General features: G+C 43.0%; 2 protein-coding genes across 18 annotated transcripts in view; one reads left to right on the forward strand and one right to left on the reverse strand.

The window, feature by feature from the left end:
* The first annotated feature begins 2,594 nt into the window (after nt 1–2,594).
* On the forward strand, nt 2,595–18,243 carry PIWIL1 (piwi like RNA-mediated gene silencing 1). Its single transcript, XM_032128273.1, has 21 exons — nt 2,595–2,938; nt 3,582–3,665; nt 4,271–4,439; nt 4,735–4,860; nt 5,221–5,435; nt 6,526–6,647; nt 7,238–7,318; nt 7,897–8,094; nt 8,438–8,549; nt 9,727–9,844; nt 10,467–10,584; nt 10,737–10,851; nt 11,795–11,982; nt 12,522–12,594; nt 12,936–13,136; nt 13,424–13,527; nt 14,030–14,100; nt 14,629–14,782; nt 15,603–15,728; nt 16,162–16,309; nt 16,998–18,243. Exons 1-21 carry the CDS (start codon nt 2,660–2,662, stop codon nt 17,112–17,114), a joined length of 2,919 nt encoding a protein of 972 aa, XP_031984164.1. The 5' UTR covers nt 2,595–2,659; the 3' UTR covers nt 17,115–18,243.
* A 245-nt stretch (nt 18,244–18,488) lies between these two features.
* Nucleotides 18,489–27,460, reverse strand: part of RIMBP2 (RIMS binding protein 2) — an 82,589-nt gene continuing 73,617 nt past the window's right edge. For 9 of the 17 annotated variants that reach the window (XM_032128257.1, XM_032128266.1, XM_032128256.1 and 6 more), the window contains 6 exons: nt 26,946–27,130; nt 25,223–25,391; nt 24,535–24,638; nt 22,762–22,833; nt 22,384–22,518; nt 18,489–20,009 (listed from right to left, as the gene is read on the reverse strand). In XM_032128257.1, the coding sequence (XP_031984148.1) occupies nt 19,818–20,009; nt 22,384–22,518; nt 22,762–22,833; nt 24,535–24,638; nt 25,223–25,391; nt 26,946–27,130 (857 nt within the window). In that variant the 3' untranslated portion in view covers nt 18,489–19,817. Of the gene's footprint in view, nt 21,808–22,383; nt 22,519–22,761; nt 22,834–24,534; nt 24,639–25,222; nt 25,392–26,945; nt 27,131–27,460 lie in introns of all 17 variants that reach the window. The other 8 variants (XM_032128269.1, XM_032128267.1, XM_032128262.1 and 5 more) reach the window with 4 other exon arrangements.

The raw sequence follows: 27,460 nt of genomic DNA on the forward strand, positions 1-27,460 counted from the left end.
ATAAAATGCAAACAGTTACCATTTTCCAAACCTTGTTTGTCTTGGTGTTTCTGTGAACCAGCCTGGGCTGAGGACATGATGGACCTGCTGCCTTTTCCACATTCCCTCTGACTACGAAAATCCTCTAAGGCTACCTGTACAGCCAGTTTTAACTGGATTGAATTGTTTAAGAAAAGCAGGTCTGAAAGACTGTGAACCAAACTGGAACCTATCTTTCACTAAGTACTAATTATCTGTCTGACAGCCCACATATAAAAATTAGAGTGCTTATTGCTGATGTTTATTTTCACTTTATAAGGAATTGCTGTAGGTAGCCAGCCTGATTAAGTACTTTTAACAACTCCCTTCTAAAGATAATTAAGTTCTGCAGTGAAATGTAAGGAATTTGGCATTAAAAAAAATTAAGCAGGCAGATATTTTAAATGAATAAACAAACGTAACTCTTTCCAACACATGCATTCTGCTTTCTCATGATTTACGTAACGTAAATTACTTTGACAACATCTTTATATTCTGTTTATCTTAAAATACTGCTGAACCAAAAAAATCTGCATATTGTGTTTCTGCAGCTTTAAACCTCTGACCTACTGGAGAGTTCTGCAGGCTACAGAGCAATAAAAGTTGCCACTGTGGGTGAAGAGCCCATGGCAAGGAGTAATCACTGCTCTTAAAAGCACTGAACACGCCACATCTAAGTGTATGCATTGAGTTTGTTAAATATTTATCCAGATTTGTATGTGAATAATGAAAATCACATTAAAAGTACTTCAGCTATCTTTAAGCAGCAACATCCACACCTTTGTAGTTTGAAAGCTCTTCTTTTTAACTTCTGATAGAGAACCTGGCTGCCCAAGTGGGTCGCTGTGCTGACATAGTAAGCACAAGAAAACTGGCTTTGTGGACAGACTGACAATATGAATTAAACAAAAAGAGGTATTTAAGTACTAATCGTAACAGTGTCACCCACTTCTACCTGGAATAGCAGAGAACAAGGAAAAGAAACCTTGCTCACTGAAGGTACCTCAAAAATTGTAAATGACCTCACAAGAGCAGAGTGGTCTTTCACGAAGGAAAGTATTTAATTAGGTAATGTTATCTCTCGTCCCGGGAAGTCGGTGTCTCCGAACACATCACAGCCATCTAACCTTTAAGCAAAGGCACACTTGTAAAAACAGAAATGGTGCACGTGAGCCCTGGTGCCACCTACAGATCATGTCTTTTGTGGAAAAGCTCGCTAGAGAGTTAATTCCCACTTCGGACCGCTTCCTCCCAAGTCGGGGGGAGGTCTGTTAGTTCTGTTGTGGGGTCCAAAATACAAGTGACGATTCTCTGTAACAGCCATGGCAATCGGGTCAGCCTCGGTACTTAGAAAAAGGGGCTTTTCCCCCCTTTGCTTGCTGCTGCGGAAGGAGGGTCACTGGTGGGCTGTGAGCTGCTGGTGCTCGCTCAGGCTGTGTCACACCAGCCCTGGTGACAGCTCCGTGCCCCGCTCGGCTCCGCTGCCCGCAGCGACTGCGCTTCCGTGCCAGCGAGGAGGAAGCTGGGCTTGTTTTTACTTATCATTTGATAAAGTCAAAGTAAAAACCGCCTTGTAATAGATCTTTTTATGATAAGGGTTGTGTTTCATTGTTTTATAGTTCCACGTCAGTTTGATCAGTCAGTTAAGAAGTCACGATTTCTAAAGACATATATTTATTTTATTGCTGTGAGATACAGAGCGTTAAGCGCATGCATATTATGGGCACTAATTGGAAGCACTTGAAAATATTTTAAATGTATCAATAGGTTTTCATGTATTGCATCGGATTGATTTTAAATTTTCCTAAATAAATTCTTTTGGTAAATGTAGACACTATCAACAGAAAGAAAACTCTGTGCTGATAAAGGGGTCAACGGGGAGTTGCTGGAGTGTCTAAATTGCAGGGTCAGTCATGCTTAAGATAAGCCAGGCTTAAACATGGACAAAGTACAGTCACGGCTTTAACGCTGCCGAGCGACGCTGCCCTTCGCTGGAACAACGTTAACTTTTATTTCTTGTTTGACTGCTCCACCTCCTGGTGAACTGAAATTCACCATTGGTAAATGGTAATTGGGTGAGGGGGAAGTCACCTTCAGCGGGAACTTTCTCCGCACGCTCCTCTTGTGTGACACCGAGCGCGCACCGCGCACCGCATGCCGGCACCTGAGTGGCGCCTCAGGGCGGCACCGAGCGGCGCCTCAGGCCGGCACCGAGCGGCGCCTCACGCCGGCACCCACAGCGGCGCCTCAGGCCGGCACCCGAGCGGCGCCTCAGGCCGGCACCCACAGCGGCGCCTCAGGCCGGCACCCGAGCGGCGCCTCAGGCCGGCACCCACAGCGGAGCCTCAGGCCGGCACCCGAGCGGCGCCTCAGGCCGGCACCCGAGCGGAGCCTCAGGCCGGCACCCGAGCGGCGCCTCAGGCCGGCACCCGAGCGGCGCCTCAGGGCGGCACCCACAGCGGCGCCTCAGGGCGGCACCCACAGCGGCGCCTCAGGCCGGCACCTGAGCGGAGCCTCAGGCCGGCACCCGAGTGGCGCCTCAGGCCGGCACCCACAGCGGCGCCTCAGGGCGGCACCCGAGCGGCGCCTCAGGGCAGCACCCACAGCGGCGCCTCAGGCCGCGGACGAAGGCCCCGCCGCCATGGCGGGCACGGCCGCAGCAGCCCGTGCCGTGGTGTCGGGGCAAGCGCCGCCCGTCGGCTCCCTTCGTCACTCTCCGGCGGCTCCCTTCGTCACTCTCCGGCGGCGCTCGGCAGCCAATCGGCGCAGAGCGCGCCTTCCCGCCTCGCCGCGCTGTCGCGTGCAGGAGGGGCGCCGTGCTGAGGGCTGCTCCGGGCCCGGTCTGCGAGGCGGGCGGCGGCTGCAGCGGGAACAAAATCGTGCGGGGGCCTGGGGAAGGCAGATTGCTGTCTACAGGCAGGTAAGAGCAGTGTCCCCGTGCGGCCCGAGGGCAGGCTGAGGTAAGGCCGAGGGATGGTGGGTGTGCCTGGGTGCGGGAAAGGGGGGGCGACTCTGGCTGGGGATTTTGGCCCCACAAACTGTTCGAGGCGGGCAGGGAAGTTCGGGCCAGGCTCACGGGGCAGGAAGGGTGTCCGTGAGTGGAGAGGGTGGGTAGGGCTGGGCGGGACTGACCAGGCTGCAACGCTGGTACGTGTACTGGTAGGTGCTCTGGAGCAGTGTGCTCTCTCTGCTCCTGGTGTAAGGCAGCAAATCAGGCTGAATCGAGTCTCCAGTGAAAGTTTAACATCAGAGGGCCCTGGCTTACGCTTGGCTGAGGCCGTAGGTCCTGCTGTGCTCTCCAATCTGATCGACTCAACAGCTTCGGATTTGTGGCGGCCTGTGCCAGTCCATGCAAACCTGAGTGAAAGAGCTTCCCCACGCTCCGTTACGGCTCCGTTAGTGTGGAGATCCCCGAGCGGGGAATTCTGCAGGGATGGCTGTCTTTTACTGAGCCAGTTGAAATTAAAGCAGGGCAAATGCAATAGTGCTGCTCGTAATATTTAGTGGTATAAGGACGGGGAAGGAGAAGATAGAACATTAATGCTGTAGGTTGCTTGTTTTAGAAGATGACAGGAAGAGCCAGAGCCAGAGCCAGAGGGAGACCTCCCACACAGGGATCTGCTCTTCCTGCTGTAGGAGATGCACCTGTAAGTTGGTTTTTCTTTCTAATGAGTGCAACCAGGATTTGAAATGTCATACCTAACCTACTTCCTATTTTAATATCAGGCAGATATGTTAGATGTTCTTTGTGTGTATGCATATATTCTGTTGGGTGTACAGTTAATATAACTCTGTTTTATTAAGGACATTTTATTAAGTTTCCAGTAACATGAAACTCTGAATTGTGGGATTGCTCATGGCTGTAGGTTGTAGTTCTTCCAGCCATGAAACTTTTTAATATTGTTTATTCACTAGACACTAAAATTACAGAAGACGTTTTTATGGAATAACTAGTCAGTTACTTGAGGTATCAGACGGTCTGCAGAAAATGAGAAGTCCATCAATTTTAGTTAGAGCTTAGAAAGAGGAGATTTGCATTAGCTATTAGTTAAATGAATAACAACTTAGAAAAAACATTTCCACTCTCCAGGGTTTTTGAGTTAAAGTGTAGAGTAATAACTCTTCTCCTTAGGACAAGAAAAAAGAGAGTTAAACTTCCATAACTCTTGCCCTCGAGTATTTGAATGTTCTCTCCTTAGTGAATGTTCTGTTGCACTCTTGGAAGCACGCTGTTTGCTCCCAACTGTGGCAGGTCCAGCAGGGCGTGCCCAGCCAGCTGCGCGGCTGCCGACAGCCCCCACAGCCCCCGCAGCTCCAGCAGCTCCAGCAGCTCCGTGTTCCTCCACCACAGTTGGAAGAGCCCGAGGGCCATGGGCGCCTGCGTGGCTTTGAGAGCGTCCTGCAGGAGAGAAGGCCAGAAGGTCAGAAAGGCTGAGAAATTCCGTGTCCACAAGAGCATGTGTTTTGAAGAGAATACAATTAGGACATTCTTTAGATCATATTTCTCTTCTTTCTTTTCAAAATGAGATTTATTACTAAGATTTGAAAGATGTTTGCTACATAACAAAAGCTGACACTTAACATTCTGTGATTACTCTTAAATTTATCTAAGTGCCTTTCAAGATTGAATTGTATTATGTATTTTTATTTATGTAATGACAGTATATATGTCATGTGTTACTTGATTGTGATTCTGCCTCAAATTTTAAACAATAGGAGTACAGGTTTCCTCGGGGCTCCAGGATTTGTCTTTACGAGATAGGGGTGGACGTCGTAGAGATTTCCATGACCTTGGGGTAAATACTCGGCAAGCCATGGTACATGTTCAAGAATCCAAAACTGGTATGTTTAAATTAGACTGTAAACATATAAGCAATTTGAAATTAAAGATAGTTTCCTTTATTTCTGCTCTTAGTTTCCCCTAGAGAACCAGGTAAAAAAAATCATTAGAATGTGTTAGAAAAAGATATAAAGTTGTTCCTGATACCTGAAGAGGAACATGGAGGGTTTTCCTGACAGCTGAAGGCAGGAAGCTCCAGTGGGCACATGAGTGTCTGACAACAGCGTGCCAAAGCTCGCTGAGCCAGAACAGATGCAGAACACGACTGACCTCTAATCTTTGTCTGAATGCCGTAGCTTTAAAAAATTTTCTCAGAGCTGTTGAATGACTGTAACTGGTACCATGTTTGCGTCTCCTTTCAGGTTTTTCAGGAAGAATGGTAAAACTGACCACGAATCACTTCCGCCTGACGTCTCGCCCGCAGTGGGCCCTGTACCAGTACCATGTTGGCTACAGCCCCGAGATGGAGGCGCGGCGGCTGCGCTCGGCTCTGCTCTTCCAGCACGAAGAGCACATTGGAAGGACCCACGCCTTTGATGGGTCGATATTGTTTTTGCCAAAGAAACTACAGAATAAGGTGTGATACGAGATTTTTTGTTTTGATTTGCATTTTATGATGCTTCTTGTTTCTTACTAGCTAGAGTGGTTAGGGAATTGATGTCCCACAAGCAGTGTTCAGTTGTATTGAGTATATGCTTATAAGCTAATTTGTTTGTGTAGAGAAATTTGGTAATAGATGCTTGGTTCTAATGCTTAATTTCTGCAGGCTAGAATCATCCTCTGCACAGAAGTGGATAGTACAGAAAGTATTTCTCCTTTAGTTTCCTTTGTACTTACATCTTTTGGTAACGTCTGTATTTTAACACTCACGTAATTGAAAGGGTGGATGAGTTGGGTGTATGTGACAAGGTTTTGGTAGCAGGAGGGGCTGGGGTGGCTCCTATGGGAAGGGGTCAGGGTCAGCCCTGTGTTGTGCACAGTCATTGCCAGCCAGCTTCAGAATAGACCCATCACAGGCCAGAGCTGAGCCCATCAGCAAAGTTGTTGGCACCTCCGTGTATTTAAAAAGGAGGGAAAAATTCCAGAGCAAAGAAAAATCTGAGAAGAAAGGAGCGCCAGAGGGCAAACACCTCTGTACTGATGGTAACCCCTGCCCTCTGTGCCTTGTGCCACTCATTGCTTCGCTGGAGGGACTGAGTGTAGCCGGTGCTGTTCACAGAGGGGCCAGAGGAGTCCAGAGGGAAGCTGAGTTTGGAAAAGGGAGAGGGGGAAGATGTTTTCACTGTGTGTGCTAATCTTTGTCTTTTTGCTTCCCAGTACCTGCATCAGTAATTAAACATATATTAGTTGGCAATATGTTAAGTTTATTTCCTCAAGCTGAGTCTTTTTTCTGTCATGGTCATTGGTAAGTGATGCCCCTGCTTTCATCTTGATTTCAGCTGCTCTGGGGGATAGCCCCATTCTACCCCATGAGTTGTCTTCACCCAGATGAGCAGAGCCTTTACGTTGTAGTTTACAGTCCTAGTGGGAGATCGAATCCACATTGCAGTTAGTCTTGAATTACTGCTTAGAGTAAAAATGGCCAAGTCCAGTTTGGTATTACTGGAGCAAAATCCAGATACAGCCCTGTTTGCTCTAGTTTTGTTAATCTCATTTCACTTCCTCAGGTTACTGAACTGTTTAGTAGGACTCGAAATGGGGAGGATGTGAAGATAACAATCACACTGACTAACGAGTTGCCACCTACTTCGCCTACTTGTCTGCAATTTTACAACATCATTTTTAGAAGGTTTGCTGTACAAGTTATGTCTCTATAAGAAGTCACTCTGAAAATATTTGACTTAAGTTTTTCCATTCCTAGGAACAGGCTACAACAATTAAGTATTAGATATGTAAATTTTTAAGCCTTTGTAGTTACTGTGGGGCCAACCACGTGGCAATATTGTAATGTGCAGTTGTGTGTATTGCTGGCCCACGTTAGTGTGAAAGGAGTTTACGCTGTTGGAGGCAGTTAGTCCTATCCCTACCTCCTGTGTGTACGGGTTTGCCTCTTAAACCAAATGATAGAGCAGGACATTGAACTGGAAAATTCCCTTTTTGTGGCTGTAGTCTTTCCTCTTAACCTTGGTACCTGGACTGTGTGGTTCATCTGAGATGTTTGGGCTGCTACCTTCAGCTGGTTGGGGAAGGGTTGGGTTGGACGTGAACTTACCTCACCTGGTGGTTGTTAATAAGTGTCCATGACCTTTATAAATTGAGAAGTTCATGTTTCATGTAGTCAGAGAACAGTGAGTTTGTGCATAGGGATTGGACCATGCATGATGTGATAAACTGAATAATAGTAATAAAAATAAATAACATCTATATTTCAATTTCTAGGGTTTTGAAGATGCTGAATTTGCAGCAGATTGGACGTAATTATTATAACCCCAATGATCCAGTCAGCATCCCTCATCACAGGTTTGGCAAAAATCCTTGGGTTTCGGAGGAGTGCTGGGCCAAGGGTTGCTGGCTGTCAAGGGGTGTCCTCATTCCCTGCAGGATCCCTAGAGGGTGCCTGGTGCTCCGGCTGGCCCTGGGCCTGCTGTACAACTTGGTAGGCTTGAGTTTGCCTGGGGTTCCATCATGTGGCTGTGGTGTACTCCCTGCCATTAACCTACCCTACACAGCCTGGTTGATGGGAGGAACTGGGCTGGATAAAATGCTGGTCTTTCTCTTTTTAAAGTGTCCTGAATATCTACACGCTTTGTCTGTGAGATATTTAATAGCATGAAATGAATTTCTTAGCTTTTGAGGCATTCTTTCTTTCAGTCAGTTATAGCTGCATCATTCAATCAATCTTGTTTTAAGCTGACTAAAGATAGCTACCTGTAAAATATTTTTTATTTTGTTAACCTTCAAGAGCTTGTTTCTATTTGGACCATGGTTTCTTTGTGCCTTCACTGCTCTCTGGTGTCTGTGAAAGTGGACAGGAACAAGAGGTGAGAATAAAGATGCTCTAAAGCACACTTAAGATTTTGTGTGCTCTCTTTTGCCAGGTTGATGGTGTGGCTGGGCTTCACAAGTTCCATCCTCCAGTATGAGGAGAACATCATGTTGTGTGCAGACGTGAGCCACAAGGTTCTCCGTGGGGAGACAGTGCTGGATACTATGCACAGCCTTCACTCCCAGGTTGGAGAGGAAAGATTTAGAGACGCCTGTGCTAAAGAGCTGATTGGTTTAATTGTTCTCACAAGGTAAGTCTTTTTGGACTTTTTGTCTTGGAGAGCTCTTTATGCTCCATGCCCTGAAGTATGCAATAAAGCATCAGAAAGCCTGAAAATGCTGTCATTGTCAAGCTAGCAAACTGATCAAGGTGACAGTATTTGCAAAAGCAGGAAGTACACACTGCTTTTCTTTTGGTTTTATTACAGTTCAGCTTTTGGTAGAATTGAGAGCCTATACAATTGAAAACTTGAGGTTACTGCTTCTGAAAGGAGCAAAACATTCAGCATGAGTATTGAGATTAACTTTGTTGTCCCACAGTTGTATTTCTTTTCTTTTAAGATTTAAACAAAAACTGATGAAATGTTTATGTAGGTACAATAACAAAACATACAGAATCGATGACATTGACTGGGATAACAATCCAAAGGGTACCTTTAGAAAATCTGATGGTTCCGAGGTGAGCTTTGTGGAGTACTACAAAAAGGTATGAAATCTTCCCTGTATGTTTAATGCTGTAACTTGGAATGTTCAGTCCTTGTTACAGGTTTATTTAGGATGTGATTTAAATTTGTAATTCATAGTATTTTTAACAGACTTTTGTATAAAGGACACTGTGTAATCTGAGATCAGTAACTAACCTGCATAGCATGGTTTGGTGGGAGTAGTCCATCCCAGTGAGTAGTTGGTCAGGCAAAAAGGCCCAGAGGGCTGCATGGGTGAGCAGGGAGCTCTTGGGAGAACTCAAAAAGGAGGCATATGGAAGGTGGAAGCAGGGACAGGTGATCTGGGGGGAATACACATACACTGCCACAGCACACAGAGCTGAGGTTAGGAAAGCCAAAGTGCCTCTGGAATTGAGTATGTCATAGCTTAACCACTGAGGCATACCACTGTAATTGTCAAGTCTTTATGCATATATCAGTTTCAACTGAAATGGGATGGAACTTTAAATAAACAAAAAGCAAAATTTGTGTTACATATTCTACTTCAGGATGGAGTTCAGATTTTCTCTGCTGTTTTGCCTTTCCTGTGATGTCTTTTTGTTTTGTTTTGTTTTTAAATGCAATCCTTTGGATGGTTTCTAAGATGGGGCTCTCTTCAAGAAAAAGTTAAACTATGAAGTAGGTTTGTTGACTGTCAACTTGTGTTGCCTTTCTGTGCATTGCTTTGGTGTTTTGGGGTTTTTTCTATACTAAATTAGTGACTCCTAGACAAGACCAACTCTTGCCAGATGCAGGGGAAGGTTATGCGAAGGTTGAGTTTCAGAAACTTCACTTGGGAGTCTCGTTTGATTCCTGTGATTTCTTGAATTAAATTGCTCTCTAGGGCAGGAACTTTGTCCATTGCTGAACTGGAAGGAGCATCCTAATAGTGAGTTAGATACTCCAATTTGATTCTGCCTGAAGCAAGGCACAAGCTTTGTTTCTGTTGTCTCGTACACGTCAATAGTTTGATGGTACCAGTAGAGAGAATAGTGCTTTCCTGCTTGGCCTTTTCTGACAAAGCCAGTTCCTCTCAGATGTGCTAATTGGAAAAGGTTACTAGTTGCTTTTGGTTTCATTTTAGGGAAAAATACTCATTTTCTAAAGTGAGCATTATTATTCAGGAAACTGCTTGTTTGTTATAAGTAAACTAACATGCAGTCTGTATTTCTGATACAGCAATATAATATAGAAATTAGTGATTGGATGCAGCCTGTCTTGATCAGTCAGATGAAGAGGAAGAGTGGGAACATACAAGGATCTGTGGCTCTGATTCCAGAGCTGTGCTCCCTGACAGGTACTGTATCAAAGCATCAAACCATAATGCCTGCTGACATGGGTATTCTGACTGCTAGCAGCCTTTTGCCAAGTTCAGGTGAATTGTTCTGTCTGTATAAATGTGAGTTTAGGAACACATTTTGTTGCTAAAAGATGAGCTACTTAAATGGGACTAGAAAGTTCGAGGGGTTTGATGTTGCATAGTGTTTAGGTACGGTGTTCAACATTGGCACACTGATAACTTGTAGAGTTCTGGTGGTAGAACTTCTGTTGGAAAAGAGAAATTTACTAGAAATTGATGATAATTTTGTAAGATATACACATAAATATGTGTTTTGCTCTGAGATACTCACTTTGCACTAGCAGTACCTGTCCATCTCAGCACTCTTTTGTTTTGATTTGAAAATGGAAATGAAGAGCTGCACTGACTTGTGTGGTTTCATTTAAAGTGCAAAAATCCAGATTTTTTTTTTCTATGCCAGTGGGAATGTATGTACAGGAAGCAACTGAAAACTTTGGTTACTACTGCCACCACTTCCCGTGTCTGCAGGACATGCATCGTTAATCTGCATGACCTGCAGGTTTAATTTTCATAGTCCTTAGTCTTGACTTTGACTCAGAAAAGGCTTTGCTGTTCACAGGATTGACTGACAAGATGCGCAGCGATTTCAATGTGATGAAGGACTTGGCCGTTCACACACGGCTGCCCCCCGCGCAAAGGCAGCGCGAGATTGGGAGGCTTCTGAGCTACATCCAAGAGTACGGCACTTTAATATCCTCTCTGTTTCTGTCTCATGAAAAATTTGTATAACAAACTCCTTGCAATAAAACTTCTGAAATCTTGCTAGTTTCAAAAAAGTCAGGAAGAACAAATTTCTTACGTTTTTAATTCAAATCTTGTTTTTAAACAGAGATGACAATGTTCAGAAGGAACTCCGAAACTGGGGTTTAAGCTTTGATTATAAATCAGAGTCCTTTACAGGAAGAGTTGTTCAAGGAGAGAAGATCTTTCAATCAGGAAACATGGTAAATAATAAATCAATTTGTTAAACCTTCTAGGTGTGTCACTGATGAAACAAGTTCTTAAGGAAGGAAACAGTACTTTTTGGTTTATAAGTGAAGGATAAAGAGTGAAAATGTTATACACAAGTCTTTGTCCAAGCAGGAGACTTGCAAACTTCTTCAGTTGTTGCCAAGTTCTGGTTAGAAGCCCTTGAAGGCACTCCATTACAATAGTGTTGTCCTTGCAAAACAGTCCTTCTGGCCAGACACACAGACGAGGAGACTAGAGATGTTTCTAATTAGTTTCCATTTATTAAAAAGGTACCAAGGCCTTGAGATGAAAAGCCACTCATTATTTCAGTTCAGTAGGTAGAACAGAGACAGTGTATGTTCGTTCCCAGGTAGGATGACCAGTATGAATAGTGTAGATTCGAATTAAGTCAGAACTTGTCGTAAAACACGAGATACTTGCTCTGTACTGGAGATTCTTGTTTTGGATGGCTGCTGGATGGACAAGGGCATTTTGCACAGCTGTACAGATCAAAATCTTGTATTTGGTAAAGCTTTTTAAATTCCTGCTATTTAAAAGATTTGCTGTCTTTATAATAATACTTTTCTTTCTCTCAAGCAGTTACCTTATTAAAAAGAAAAACGGGATAACAATAAATACATCAAAAGCTTTGTCTTTATAGCACAGAATCTCTGCAGCAAATAGTAACAACTTAATCAGCTAAAAATCTTAAGTATGTTTGGTTATTTAGGAGTGAAGCATTTCAAGAGTATCATTTCTTTGTAGGGCTAGATAAAGCTTATTTTAAATTTCTGATGTTAGCAGTAAAGGGACAGATGAATATGGAGTCGTGTGTTCTAGGCAGAAGTGTTAGAGCCTGCTCTGGAAGTGTGTCAGGAGTGGCTGTGGTGCGGGCTGTTTGGCAGGTGCTGATCTGCTCTCTCTGCCTGCCTGCAGTTTGATTACAACCCTCAGTTCGCCGACTGGACCAAGGAGACGAGGGGCGTCCCCCTGATCCGCCCTGTGCCCATGGACAGCTGGCTGCTGATCTACACCCGCCGCAACTACGACGTGGCCAGCACCCTCCTGCAGAGCCTATCCAAGGTCACCCCATCCATGGGCATCAGGATGAGCAAGCCAAACATGTGAGTGTCTCCAGAAAGCTGATGGAAAAATCATTGCCGAGTTAGGCTGTTCAGTGAGGAGAGGGTGTAGTGTGTCACACAGCTGACTTCTGTGAGGTTTTTAATAAAGCAAAGTTGCTTTCACTATGCAGATTGCTCGGTTCTCTTTTGTGACTGACTTCTCGTACTCATGCTTTATTTCTGAGAGCTTTTTGCATGCCAAAACTAAGAAGTATTAGTCATTGAGCAAACCTTTCTCTTAGGAATATTTTCTTGCTGACTTTGGATGTATTCTGGTTCTGATCTGTTCTCATTGGAAATATCTTCCCTTGAGTGCCTTGAGTACATGCCTTTAACTTTGAATTTCATTGTGTTTGGAAGCTTAGTTGGAGGTGATTCCTTTTAATCTTCAAAATGTGTGAATATTGTATGTTTGTTAGTAGCTGTAAATGTGACATTTCATACAGTATTGCTGCATAGTGAGCTTTTATGCTTTTGCTGAAGTTTTTATAGCTGTTAGTTGTTTTTCTTCTGAAAGCATTTTCTCTCTTTCTTTTCAGGATTGAAGTAGATGATAGAACAGAAGCTTATTTAAGGGTTTTACAGCAAAGGGTTGCCCCTGACACAAACATAGTATGTATTTGAATCCATCATATTTGAATCCATCATTTCAAATCCTGTTAACCTCTGTAATTGGTGTTTAGTGGGATTTGCTCTCAGAAATACAACTCTGGGCTCCTGAGAATCCAGTACGTACCTGGTCATCCTCCTGTGCAAACCTGGGTGACTATGGGTATCCTTCTGGATAAGAGCCTTTGGTTCTGAAGTACAGACACTGACACTTTGCAGTTACTTCTTTCACTGTGAACATTTGAATATTTCTCTTGAGCATAAGAAATTTTTCCTAAAGAACTCTTAAGTGCTGTGTAAATCTGTGAATGCAGCTTCTTACAAAGATTCTTTTTCCTTCAAAGGTAGTTTGTATTTTGTCTAGTTCCCGAAAGGATAAATACGATGCCATCAAGAAATATTTGTGTACAGACTGTCCCGTCCCCAGCCAGTGTGTGCTGGCTCGCACTTTGAGTAAACCACGGACTATCATGACAGTAGCAACAAAAATTGCCTTACAGATGAACTGTAAAATGGGTGGAGAACTCTGGAGTGTTGAGATCCCCGTAAGTATCTTCTTATAAATGCTAGCTAAATGGGAACTCCTCTTTATTAGCCTTTATTTAAAAAGCAAGCCTTTTTTCCCAAGAAAGAAAGTTGAGTGTTCTTTGTGTCGTTTGTTTTGTGTCTGTGAGAAGGGGCCTGAATTTAAATATAACATAGGGAGACATTTAACCCAAGAATTCCGTGCCGTGCTTTACTGAAGCTTTCTGATGTCATACAGCTTGTCATGAATATGTTCCCCTGTAGCACATCCCCATGCCCTGATCCATGCTGTGTGATTGCTTTGCAGCTGAAGCAGGTGATGATTGTGGGCATTGACTGTTACCATGACACCGTCTCTGGAAAGCAGTCAGTTGCAGGGTTTGTCGCCAGCCTGAATCAAACAGTGACACGGTAAGATCAGAATGCCAAAGGCAAAGAACCCCCAAAATGATAAAAAAACAACCTTTCCTTTGACTGGAAAGTAGCTTCAATGTGGTGGTCTGTCATCAGGAAAATTGAAAATTGGTTTGCTGTAATGGTTAATAAGAAATATATTGCGAATTTTTTCTACTGCATCCCTTGAAGGAGTGGCGTTGTCCTTTCCCCACACCGCTCAGGAGAGCAGTCAAATGGTGGAGACAGGGCTGGGATGAACAGAGGGCATCAGGGTGACGGGTTCTTTCCCCTTTTGAGTTGATGTGTGTGAAAGGTTTTTTTTGGTCGAGAGGAATTTCAAGTCATGCTAAGGCACTTTTACCACAGGGGGAATATTCTCATAGAACCCCAACTCTTCCTTGGCTGCATTGGCCCACAACACCCATAAAGACTGAGTGATCATGGGCATTTAAAAATAACTTCGCTGCAGTAAGCCTGGGAAATGCTTTGAAGGTCTCTTTTATTTTGTTCTTCACAGGTGGTTCTCCCGCTGCGTTGTTCAAAGTCGTGGGCAAGAACTTGTGGATGGAATCAAAGCCTGCTTGCAAAGTAAGCAAAGGAGTTCTGCTTCTCAGATCTAAGAACTGACTCCAATTCAGCTTCCTCAAAACTCCCCTCCCCTGCTGCCCTGAGGGGAGGTGTTACCAACCTGCACTTGGGTAACAACAGATTAAGCACTGCATTACAAATACTGCTGAAAACGAAGAGCATTTTGTGTAAATCTTTCATTGGTCCCCATGTTTCTTTGCAATAATTAAAACCTACTTAGCACTGCACTTCCAAGAATGCTTTAAGGGAGTCTGACTTCAAGGAGGGCAGCTCCTGCTGTGAGGGAGGCCAGTGGAGCAGGTGTGTCCTTGCCTCTGTTCTGTTTGTGTGGGTGCACAGGCAAACCAGAGCTCTTCCTGCAGGTGTATTTGTGTAGCATGATCCTGACCCATTTCACATTACTGAAGGATTGAGGACCTTAGTTTTCCAACTCACTGCTGTTTTTCCAGGAATAAAAACCCAATTTTGTTTTGGAATGAATTGTCACTACAACTATTGGCTTTTACTCTCTTTTTTATTGTTTTTAAGCTGCTCTAAGAAACTGGCACAAGTGGAATAAGTGTTTGCCCTCTCGTATTTTTGTCTATCGTGATGGTGTTGGAGATGGACAACTCAATACTCTGGTTAATTATGAAGTGCCTCAATTTCTGGATTGCTTGAAGAGTATTGGTACTGACTACAGGTAAATCTGTTTCTACCAATCCTCTTCTCTACACTGCAAGAGAAATAGACACAGGGATACAAAACAGGGCTATGGATGAAGACTGTTGTCATTCCATCCTTACTGATTTTCAGTTGAGCTCAGATAACTGTTTTTCTGATGGTTATTTACATGATTTCTGATACCTGACTTGTAATATAATAGGAAAATTCTTAGTCCATGCACCACATGACTGCAGTACACATGTATGCACATACACTCTTTGGGCGTTCTTGATGGATGTGATCATTTACTTTTTTCCAGCTGGTTGATCATAGCCTGACTGTTACATGTCTGCCAAGTGCATTTTTTTTTCCTTTCCATTTCTTAAAGGAAGTTGTCTAGTCACATTTTCAACATTCTGCTTTGAAACTTATCAACTGCAGTGACTTAATCTGCTCTGAAAAATAAAGCTATTTCCGTATACTGCAGGCAAGCAGAGCAATTGAAGTGCTCAGTTCTTCTGTTTAGCTTCTGTTAATGGCTTTACTACTGTTAAGACACAATGTTTTCTATAGGAAACAATGGAGTAGAGAGTAGAAATCCAATCTGTATTTAGAAGATCTCTTCTTGGTCCATTTTCTACTTCTCAATAAGGTTAAAGTTGGATAGATGAAAAAACAGTATGAGAGTTGCACCTCAACTAAAAATCTAAAGTTATGAACAATGTCTTATTTAATTGGAGTCAGTAAAGACTTTTTGGTGAAATTAATGCCCTGCAACTCCAGCAAATCTGCTCCTGAAATACTCTTAGTGCAATTTTCCAGGAGAGTACTGTTTTTTTCCTTTTCCTTTCTTTTAGTCCAAGACTTACTGTGATTGTAGTGAAGAAACGAGTGGGTGCCAGGTTCTTTGCTGAGATTGGTGGAGGACTCAAAAACCCACCCCCTGGGACAGTTGTTGACACGGTGGTTACCAGACCAGAGTGGTAAGTTCCTGCAGAGCTAACATGCACTCCTCTTGCCAGCAGCCTGAGCATAAGGAAATGCATCCAATAGCACATGGACTATGGGATCAAGTGTAAAATACTTTCCACACTTGTGTGGCTCAGGGGGCTGGAGAAAATGAGGAGTATAAGCTAAGAACATGTGCAGGGGGAAAACTGGATAGAACAAATAGTTAAGATTGTCATGGTCTCAAGACCTGTTCCACAGAATGAGATTGTTCATGTTCCTCCAGGTCTCTGGCCTTTCAGACACAGAGGAAGCTTTTGTGGCCAAGGCCTGGGCATACTTCAGGGGTTTACTCAACGAGCATAAAGTGACTTCAAGAAATAAGACAACTACATGGGGACTTGCATTTTTCTAAGACAAACAGCCCTGCCTGTAACAGACTGGTGGGGTTTGCTTTTCCTCTCACAGGTACGATTTCTTTATTGTGAGCCAGACAGTGAGGAATGGCTGTGTTGCACCAACTCATTACAATGTAATTTATGACACCAGCCAGCTGAAACCAGACCACGTGCAGCGCTTGACCTACAAACTGTGCCACATGTACTACAACTGGTCGGTGAGTGTTGCCTTCCCCTGGGCAGGGACAGCCTCACCAAGGTAGAACAGGTGTCCTTACAACACTGCTGCAGCTCCAAAAAGCCTGCAAGGATGTCCTGGCACCTGCAGTGGTTTGAGGCCTGGATGGTTTATTGTTACCTGATCTCTCTGAAGACTACTTTAATTTTTATTTTCACTAGGAAATAGTTGTTTCAAGTAGTGTTCCCAAATTGTGTGTCAGAAGCAAAATTGAAATAACTTCTTACCTGCAGAAATAGTCACTCCTTTTTGTGGAGGTAGAACTGTGTTGCTGCATTTCCCTTGAGGCCTCTATTGCACACCCAGCTCAGCACAGGGTCAGCTCGTGCCTGAGGTGTGCTTCAGCTTTGTCACTTCAGCAGCCATCAGTATCAGATGTGACTGAGCCCATGTCCCACCTTCTGCAGGGCCCAGCACTGAGTGTAAACCTGTGTAAGAGGTGTAAGGAGGGCACCGGAGTTGCGAAGTTTGGGGCTTTTTTTGCATCTGTTCTTTGGTTGTGTTGGGTGTATGTAAAGTTCTTTTCCCAAATCTGCATAAACAACAGGGATACTAGTTTTACAAGTACACAGACTTTGGAATTCCAGGGGTCTTTGTTACAGTGACTGCATGCTTCTTTAGATTGCTTGAAAAAAACTGCCCTTTTTTCTTTTTTCCCCTTTCTGCAGGGTATTATCAGAGTGCCTGCTCCTTGCCAGTATGCCCATAAATTGGCTTTCCTTGTCGGTCAGAGTGTTCACAGAGAACCTAATCTGATGCTTTCAGACAGACTGTTCTACCTTTGAAGTTATCAGCCAAACAGAAGAGTGTAGTTCCTCTCTAGGGACTCTAGAATTGTCTGGGCTTTTGGTTTAGTTGTGGTTTTTTGTAAGAGATGTGCACAGGATATGTGCAATTGTGGAAATTATTTTCTTTTCATTGTACCAGGGAAAAGCTTGAGATAGCTGATCTGCATTTTGAACAGGTGTCTGCTTGCTAGAATAACTTCATAAATTTTTATGATTTTTGATACTTATTTACTAAAGTTTTTCTGTGCTTCTTCACAGAAGTGTATTGGTTGGTCCTATTTACATTTTGGGGAGGCGTACACAGAATTACTTCTTGCATGAAAGATAGAGAGTTAATGCAGACCAAAATCCAAACCTTTTCAGCTAGCACATTACCCTTCTAATTTTCAAAGTGCTTTGCTATTGTTGAGTCCTTGTTTTTCTTGTCTGTTAAAATGAGGGGCAAATTTTGTCTCCTAAACTGTTTCATACGTTAAAGGGAGGCGATCGGGCACTCTTGGTTACCAAGGCTTTAAGGCTGCACAGTGATGCTGAACCTCTGGAAGGGGTTTTAACAGTTGTCATTGTAAGGGATTTGCAAACCAATCAGAAACACTGGTGCTGGCTCAAGCCTCCCCTTGGAGCAGAGGGGAGTGAGGGAGGATTTTTCAGGTTGGGAGAGCTGAGGATAGAGTGATGTGCTTTTGCTTTGTCTTGTAACTTCACAGTCACTACACTGTGGGAGGAAATGACTTTAGACAACTGCACGTTCATCTCTGAGAGGAGCTGAACTGCTGGGCTGGTCCTGTTTAAGCACATGCTTGTTAAATGAGAAAAACAATTTCTCTCAAGGAGTATCAGTGCACTGACAGCTTTGGGGTTTTTTGGTTTTGTACTTCCAAGCAATGGGAAGCAGCCCTGGTTTGTTCTTCATGTCTGAGGTTTTCGTTGGTCACTGTTCTGCAGTCCAATTTGTAAAACAAATGGCAGGTGTGGGGATGGAGGTTGATTTCAGATTTTTGCAGCAGCAGAGTCAAACTACTGCACATGGAGAAATTTGGATTAGTGCTGGTTTTCTTAACCACCTTGTTGTGAACGTGTTTGCTTTTCTTTGTGAGATTTAAATAAAGTTGTTGCTGTAATCCTCGCTCGTTGGAGCCTGTTCTATGTATTTGCTGTTGTACTTCACCCCTGGGCTTCAGGTACAGATGGGACAGTTGCTTTGGAGTAACTTTGCAACCATTTTTTACCTCTGGCAAGCTCCTGCACTCCTGCAGAGAGATGAGCCTTTCTTTGTTCTGCAGTAAACTTCAGCAGCCAGTGACAGTTCCAAAAAAAGGCTGACAGAAGAAGCCAGCAGCCAATACAGTGGATTTATGAACCATACTGCACTCTACAAAATATCAAATTATTTATTTATATAAAATATAATACACAACGATTGTACACATGCACACACCCACACAGTACTTTACCACAAATGTAGGCCAGTTATTTTCTTTAATTAAATGTTATAATCTAGCACACAGTATTTTACAGTAATTTACATTGTTATCTGAAGACACAACGGGGAAGCTTTGATCATTCATTTATAAACCTTCCATAAATTACAAAAAGAAAGGCAGTCTGAAAAGTATGTATAAACAGTAAAAACAATTTACAAATGGACAAGAATTACAAAATAGTAACAGCCAATGACTGCCATCAGTGTGTAAGATTGTTTTTTGTGATATGCCAATATTGCAATTGAGATTTGACTAGAGCCTGGTGCAGCCTTGTTACTGCCTGTGGCTGTAACACAGTTTGTCCTTTACTTTAGACGTACTTTAGCCTGAATCTGACATCAGCAATATGAAAATGCCTTTGAACCTAGGACTGCACCTCCACAGAAACAAAATTTGGGGAGTAAAGGGGTTTTGGTGTGGAGTTGGTTTTTTCCCAGTAGCTTAGAACAGTGAACCAGAAACCCCAAAGCTGGAGGTTGGATGGTTGAAACTGGGTGAGGTTCTGAGTAACTTCCACTGCGTCTGCTTTCAGTGCAGTGAAAATGTTGACAAATTAATACAGGCTTTGTTTTTTACTGGGGGGGAGCAAAAACTAAAACGTGTTTAGCACAGCACTTCCAAACTCCCAGGAGTTCATCAGACATTGAATGGAGTCAGTGACAGAGTACTGAGCTCCAGTTACCGTGGTGGAGGGAAGATGGAGACAGCTGAATACACAGTACATACAAAGTATACGCTGCATATTTATTCGACAGTACAAATCATTGTGCATTAATAAGGCAAAACATCAAGGCTGATTAAACTAGGAGTTTCAAGACCATTTTTGTTAATGATTAGATACAGTGGGGTGATCTCTGTGAACCAGGAATCACTGAAGAGTTTTCTCCCCCCACTCATGGTTAAAGGAGACTAAAGGCTGAGATTTTTCCAATGGAGTTGCAGGTGTTGAGTTAACTTCAAATAAAACCATGTTCTTCTGGTCTTAGTCTCACAACATTTAAAAAAAATTTTTTTTAGGAGTTTTTGCAACAACAAATCCACTTCCTTTTTTTCTTCTGTTTTGATTAAGCAATTCACATTATTCTATTGATGTCGGAGTTAGAAATGCAACGATCTGGTAAAGTACTGCATAGTCATGAAAGCCCTAGTTTTGACTTAAAAAAAAAAAAAAAATACATAGACTGGAAGCTTTACAAGTTGTCCAGGAGCACATGACTCATTTCACTGCACCAAGCTTTTTCAGCAGTTTCTTGCCTTTGGAAAGCAGCCCCTTTTTCTTTTTCGAGGACATATCCCTGCCTCTCCCGGGACTACCAGAGCCCATCATAGGTGACGGAGGTGACCCGGAATGGAGATGAACTGTGGGGGATGGTGCTCTCCGGGATGTACCTGTATTCTCAGGAGGAACCTATTAGGTACATTGTTATCATTTATTCAATGTTCGAAAGCTTCAAAGCCATTATTAGCAAGAAAGTTGGTAACATCACTTGTCCCATTACCCACTTAAAGCAAAAGGGCTGGTTTCTTTCTTCTCTCTGGCTTAAAATACTGCATGGGCTTATGGAAAATACATCAACTTAGAGAAAAAATTTATAGAAATAGAAAACCCACCAATAAAGCCCAGTTTTGGTTATACCTTTTTAAAGGAAAAGTTGGATACACTTGATTGGCCATAATTCTGGCCACAAAAGCCACAAAATTGGCTTTGGTTTTACATTTCAGTACTCTGATAGTACTAAAATGGAGAGGGATACTTTTAGCTATAGATTTAGGAAAAATAAATGTGTTAATCACTACAGATTAGCAATCTATAGAAGTCAAACTCTTTTCAGAAGAAATTACTTAAAATGCTACATCACTTACTTTTTAATGTCCTTTAAATGCCTTTTCTTTAAAATTGGCTAGCAAACTTTATGTATAGATTAGAGAAGATGGCACACTGGCTTAAAAAAAAAAAAAAAGGAAAAAGAAAAAGCTAAAATGAACCTTAATTGCAATCAAAGAAAGCTTAAAGACCCTGAGTGCTTGATGTGTATGCTGCAGCTATGAAGCTGTTAGATGACAGCATTCCTAAATATTTTGAACAACTATTTTTTTTTCAGTCATCAAAAGCACTTGGATGAAAATGCTAAAATTACTTCTACTCAGCCTATCCTAACTACAGTGCCCAGGTGGCAAAATGGTTACTATCAATTAAGATGACATTTTCATAGTAGAATCCATGCTGTAGGGAGTCCTGCTAGCTTGTAGTTCAAGTTAAAACATCAGCAATTTACTGGCTCGTTGTGCAACAGTGAGTTAAGCAAAGGGGCTTCAAGCCTACTTTGATTTTAAATCAAGGTCTAATTCTAATGAAAAAAAAAAAAAAAAAGAAAACAGAAACCAAAACAACTTGGTAAAGCACCCCAACGTACACCTGAAGATACCAGATATTGAGTCTAATGCATTCATTCAGTGAGCTGCATGTTCAGGTCAAGACTTTTATTGCATTGGTAAACCAAACAGTTGCTAATATTGCAAAGGTACACTTGCTAGGAAAGATCCGAGAGAATCGTACCATAGGAAGGGACTTTTTTCAGAAGTGTTGAATAGTTGGTCTTAGGCAAACTGGGGTATAATCGACTGTGGAAAACACATTTTAAGGCAGACAATTTCAGTAGCTATATTTGAGTGTAGTGAGTTTCAAACCAACTATCCCCTTGTAAACTACCGTCCGTGCCAGTGTAGGCGTCACTGCTGTTTCGGGAGGGGTTGGAGCTGTTGTGCTTTTCTCTTGACAAAGGAGCTTGGAATTTTTACATCCCAGCTTGGCTAACAATGCAATATGCAGCTTTGGTTGTAGGGTAGTTAGACATCAAACTCTCCTTTCTATGTAAACATAAACACTGAGCTCGGGAAGAAATATGTTCCAAACGCTGACCTTCATAAAAAGTGAGGTCTAATCAACTTCTGAGGATTCCTGTTTTATAGGATTTGTCTCCTAGGAAAGGAGTTGACTTGCCTAGGTACAGTAAAGGCATACAGCCTGTTCTTCTGTGGCCAAGGGTTTTGGAGACATATTTCTTTTCTTTTCCCCCACAATTAAGTTTCAAGACTTGCATTAGATAGCCAGGTAGCTTTAATTGAAATCTCTATTGGTATCTTCAGTTGCTCACTTACGTGAAGGCTACATTGCCTTATTAAGGTGTGAAATGAACACTCTTCTTCTGTTTCCAAGCAGATGAGCAAAGAAATAAAAATATATATAAAATATATAATATATAAAAGTATTGCAGTGATGAAACAAAACCAAAAATGAGATACTCTAAACATGATTAATTCTTTCATAAAAGAGAAGTCTCTGAGCAATTAACTATTGCCAGTTGGAACAGGAAGTCGTGAGGATTAAAAGACGACCACTCTCAGTCCATCAGCTGCAGTTACACTTTGTATTTAGAGGAACACTGGTACCAGTCTTTTGTGCACGAGAACTTTTTTAGTAAGAGCAATTTAGAAGCTTTGGGAAATAACTATCACCAGGAAAGAGCTGCTTAAATTCAGATTATAATGGAAGGTACTGTAATGACTGCAATCAGACAGCCAATTTAGTTTCTCCATTTACAAATGTAACGAGCTAGCGAAGGCTAAAGTAATTTTCCTCATGTTTTATTTTACGTATTTGAAAGATAACTTTAAATGGGCAAATGAATTTAAAAGTAATGTTAAAAACAATGTCTAAATTATGTATGAGACAGAATGAAATGGAAAATGAGAATTTAAGTGTTTCTTAGTCGGTTGCTTACCCTTTTTGCTTTCGATCGCATCGGCGTGTCATGGACGTAGCGCGAGGGTGCGTCGGAGAGAAAGACTTCAACATCATCAGGCACTTCTTCAAGGAAGTTGGAAGGAACCAGCCCCTTTTGTCCGTTAAGTTCACCCTGCGAGCAGACGAAGTGCCAGTGAATGTTTCATTCAATCGCATGTATGTTCCCAAGGAGGGAGGGAAATATTTTTGCCTATTTCAAAGCTGGTGAGGAAGAGGAAATTCCCCTCTAAGGTCACTGGAGACACTGAGAGCCCAGACGTTCCCACATGCCCTGCCCCTCCCCAGGCTGTTGTTGGGTAACTGGTGCTGGGGAAGCTTGGAGCAGTTTGGGGTGACCAAGCAGAAGCCAACTCACGTAGTAAAATCCATCTTCATCAATCTCACCAAAGACGGTGATGATGTCCCCAGTGCAGAATGTCAGCTCGGCCTGCGGGGAAGGAGCAGGGACAGGCAGGTGTTAGGCAAAGATTAACCTTTTCTTCATTAATAGTAAATCCGTTAAGATTTCCCCCCACTCCTTCATGTTAAGACATTGGTGAAACCAAATTGATCTGAGAGCCAAACAATTTTTTTTTCCTTGGAGTTTTTTCCTCAGCTTGCTAAACCTGATACCTCTCCCACTGTGTTGGGGCTCCCTGTGACCAACAGCTGAGACATTCAGGCCTTCAACAACCTCAATGAACTTTGAAGCTTTGAACTACACAGCTTCAAAGGGCCCCTAAATCAATCCTTGTGGAGGAGGGAACACGCAGGGGTGGGACGTGGCTCAGGCCCTGCTCTGTGTACCCACTGACGGCCACAGGACAGCTGAGAGAGCTGCTGGTCACAGCATCAGGACTGCCGGGCTGGGGAGGGACCTCTGGACACAACGTTCCTGCAGTGGAACTGTCCTGGAGTCTCTTCAATAAAGCCTTCACAGTGGGCAGCTCCACTCTGATCAGCAAACAGTGCACTGGGCTCTTTTTAATTGTCTGTGGCTTAAATGTAATTTAAGGGTGGGATTTTGAAATTATTTTTAATTTCCTGTGGTCATGGGAGAGAGAACAAACAAAATCTTTGCAATAAATCAGCACAATTTATTTGATTTGTTGGCAAAATGACTTTGAAACACCATAATTTAGAAAAAGATCTGGTTCAATAAGAAACAGAGAACACCCCGGCTATGTTTTAAAGCACCAAGTCCCACATATTTCAAAATTCACTTTCTCCTTTAAAATATCCCAAAGTGTTCTACAATTCACCAATTAAAAACAAAAGAACATTTCAAAGGATAACTGAAGAAGCTCAAAGGTAAGCAGTGTTTTTCAGAGCTTTGAGTGTACCCTGACCATCTTCCCACAGACAGAAATGGAAACTGATCAGATCTGGACTGAGGGACTTGACCATGTAACACCACAGCCATGTAAAAAGGGACTACTGCTGCTGCTCACAAATATGGAGACGGGAGACTGGAAGATGGGAGATGGAAGACAAACCCAGAATGGAGATGGAGCTGATGCTCAGCTGGTTTTAAATGAAGGTGTGGCTAATGCTCAGCTGTTTAAGATACCCTCACATTATTATAAACACAAATGACAGTCAAAACATAAGATCACCGAAGCTCAGATGCATTGATTAAGAGAAAAATCCAATATACTCTGGGTGCTGTTCCCATGCATCACTCTGGCTGAGGTTGCTGTGAAGGAGGGTGGATTTTTGGAGGTTGCAGGGGTTTGAAAGCACGTGGCACTACCAGCTTGGCATGAGCTAAGGCACTTCTCAAAAAGTATCATGTTCTCATGTGCAAGCATCCAGAGGAAATTGGAAAATAAAAATCCCCTACTATTTCTAACTGTGCTTTTTTCCTTAGAGACTTTTGTTCCATTCGCAGGTACACACACACACACACAGCGTAACAAACACATCCATCCGCAGCCACGGCTGACTTCAGTTGAGCCATCCTGTATAAAACCTACAGAGGGCATTCCCTGGTTTGCTTTGAGCCAGCCCCACAAATCTGCTCGTGCAGGAGTCCTGACCTTGGCACCCCCAGGCGCTCACAGCCACTGGACCGACACGTGCAGCTCTGAGCTCGTTCCCTGCGCGTGCCCCAGCCCGGCTGTGCCCGGCCCCACAGCTCTGCCCCTACCTCCACATCCACGTTGGGAGAGCTCTCCCTGGGGTCGTAGTCATAGAGTGCCACCATCCTCCTGGTGGTCACTGGCTGCTGCCGGCCGCTCCGCCGGCTCCGCTCTGCTCCAGCCGCGGGGACAGCAAGGCAAGGAAAGCAACCAAAGTTATTCTGGAAGCAAAATCCTGCTGCACCTGTTCCTCACATCCTTCTCACAGCAGTGCAGGAGCCGTGTGGGCATTTCTCTAGCTCAGGGACAAAGAGTCACAGATGAGCGGACCTATTAACACGGATACAGGATGTGGAGCCACGCACGGTTCCTCAATAATCATCAACAGTGCTCGGGCTCTCTTTACTCTAAGGCACTGAATGCTCAGCACACCGTGCACAGCAGACTCCAAAGCTCAGGGTTGGTGTCCTGTGCCCAGAAATCTTTCAGGTAAGAAAATCCACTTTTTTTTTTTAAATCAGAAAAGAAAGTAACAAGTGTAGTAGTGGAGCTACAGGTCCCCATCTGCAGCAAATGGTATCACCAAGATTAAATATCAGTTGCATAAAGCCATCCAGACACTGACACAGAATGTATCCCCTGGGGCAGTAAATGACTGCAAGATTTAGATGCATCTGCATAAAAATGAGGTAAAGTGGATGCAGCCAAGTTAACAGCACCCAAAGCCTGAAGTGAAATGTCTGTATTTGCTCTTACCAATTTTCTCAATTGGTGTGTTCAAGGGAAGGAAACCTTGTTTAAGAAGCTGATCCATCATCTCTTCATCATCTGCTTGTATCTCAGAGACCATATTACATGGGATAAGGCCAATTCTTGTACAGGTTTCTCCACGGTAAAACCCATCAGCATCTTTGTCCCCATACACCTGATTATCAAAGAATGGTAATATTGGTGAAAAGGTTTTAGCATTTAGGAATTTCAGTGCAGGCTAAAGGCTTACCAAAGCATAGATGATGACTGCAGTTTAGATAGGGAATTATTTTAGTTTTGGACTATTCTGACTTAGGCTATAAAACTGGAATTGTTGCATTTATTTAACTTGTGACTTTAGATACATAAGCAGAATTCGGACTTTTTTTTTTTGTTAGCAGTGAAAGCCACAAGAAGCGCATTAAAAGGCATCAGTTTCTCCTGTGCTGAGCCAGATGTTTACTTGATGTTTATCCAATTATTATGACACTGTATTCAAAATGAAACATATGCAAAATTGCGCCAAAATGTTATTATTTTAATTCAAACAACTTTTATATGATCAAAAATGCTTATCTCATACATAATGTACTTGATGTATGTACTTAAGCTCTGCTGTTGTCTTTTGATTTAATTTAAAAACATGATTCAAGGTGTAAAAAAAAATACCTGAATGAAATGCACATTCTTGCAGAGGAAAAGAAGCTCTTAAACAAGTTCTTTTTTTTTTTTTTTGCATTAACTATGCGAGGTAAGCAAAATACCAAACAGAGTATTTAACAGCACAAAGATTGTGAGCTGGGTACAGGCATTTGTGTTAGAACCCAACCCAACCCAGAGGAAGGCAGTCGGTATTTTAATAGTTTAAATTACAGTTTAATCTCTGAAATGGGTAATGTTCCAATGAGCCAATTTTTTTTTCAGATTCTGCTCCAGATCACTCTGAAATCTCAACTCCTTGGACTGCCAGCAGCTGCTCCTTCTGCCTCTCTCAGTTCTGCCCAGCCTGCACCACAGCAGATTCCAGGCTGCAGGAGGAAACACTCCCTGCTGCTGATCCCACAGAAATATCTGCTGGCTTTTTCAGACCATGCCAGCAAACTGCAGGGATTTGCCTTGCAGCTGCAGGGGCAGAGGCTGGGGTGAGCTGGGCTGGAGGGGTGGCTGTAAACATCAACAGAGCCCCAACTGTCCCTGGCCCCTGACACAGCCCAGCTCTCCTGTGCCTTGCTGAAAGGCAGCCATGGGTATTTTACACCAAACAGCCAGAAAAGGGAACAGAAACACCTGACTGAGGACTTGAATTAATCCAAAGTGTGCATTAGCCAGGAGGGTTCAGCATTTAGAAAATGCAGCAGCTCTGGTTTGTACAATGCTCAGCACTTCTGGGGTTCCTCTGCAGAAAAGATCCTCTCTGAAGCAGGTTTTCCTGCAGGGTTTGTGCCAATGGACATAGGGAGCTTCAGAGTGACAATTTTGGGCTTAACCTAAATTTTTAATTAAGTCTGGCCCTAACTATCTACAGCAACTTTGAGGTTTTTGCCCATTTTGTAATTATTTCTCAGCCGTTAGCATTAGATATTAAGTTCCAGGTCCAGTGAGATTTACAGCCTGAACCTCTGAAGGAAAAACCCCTTGGATTCTGATCAGCTGGGCTGCTTTCTCCCACGGTACAAAGGAGACCCTGTTTGTAAAATTGTTATTTGTTTCCCTTGGTTTCAGATCTCACCTTAATGATCTGTCCTTCTTTAAATGGCAGCTCCTCTTCTGCAGCATCAGGGTTCGGGGACATGGTCAGTGGATCGTAGTCAAAGAGTGCAACAAATATTCGAGTAGAAATATCTTCTGTGCCAGGATCTGTTTCAGATTCTTCATAAATATCCGGAGAAAGATGATCATGACCGCCATAGCCATCTGTGGAAGTTAATTCAGAAAAGAACAATTCAGTAATACACGTTGGCCTCATCGCCCAACTACCCCAGTTAATATTTGAAATGTGTTTGGCATTTCAGTGAAAAAAGATCCAAACCTCACTGCATGTCCTATAAAGCTTGGTGGGGTTTTTTCCAGAAAATTATCAGAAATTATTGGTTGCTATTAAACTACTAAACAGCAAAGTCATCGCTTAGTGTTTTCTGTCCCAACTTTGCTGACAGAAAGTGAGCTCTGGCAAGTTCAATCACTTCCCTTATGTTTTAATTAAAATGAAAATGAGAAAGAAACCCAAACTTGTCTACTGCCTCA

This window comes from Corvus moneduloides, chromosome 18 (genome assembly GCF_009650955.1).
Source record: "Corvus moneduloides isolate bCorMon1 chromosome 18, bCorMon1.pri, whole genome shotgun sequence".
Taxonomy (NCBI): Eukaryota; Metazoa; Chordata; class Aves; order Passeriformes; family Corvidae; genus Corvus; species Corvus moneduloides.

Coding starts and splice junctions, on each gene's coding strand:
- PIWIL1 (XM_032128273.1), top strand. CDS start 2,660: ATGGCGGGCACGGCCGCAGCAGCCCGTGCCGTGGTGTCGGGGCAAGCG. Junction 4,861..5,220: donor TGTTCAAGAATCCAAAACTG/GTATGTTTAAAT, acceptor GTCTCCTTTCAG/GTTTTTCAGGAAGAATGGTA. Junction 14,783..15,602: donor AGTATTGGTACTGACTACAG/GTAAATCTGTTT, acceptor CCTTTCTTTTAG/TCCAAGACTTACTGTGATTG.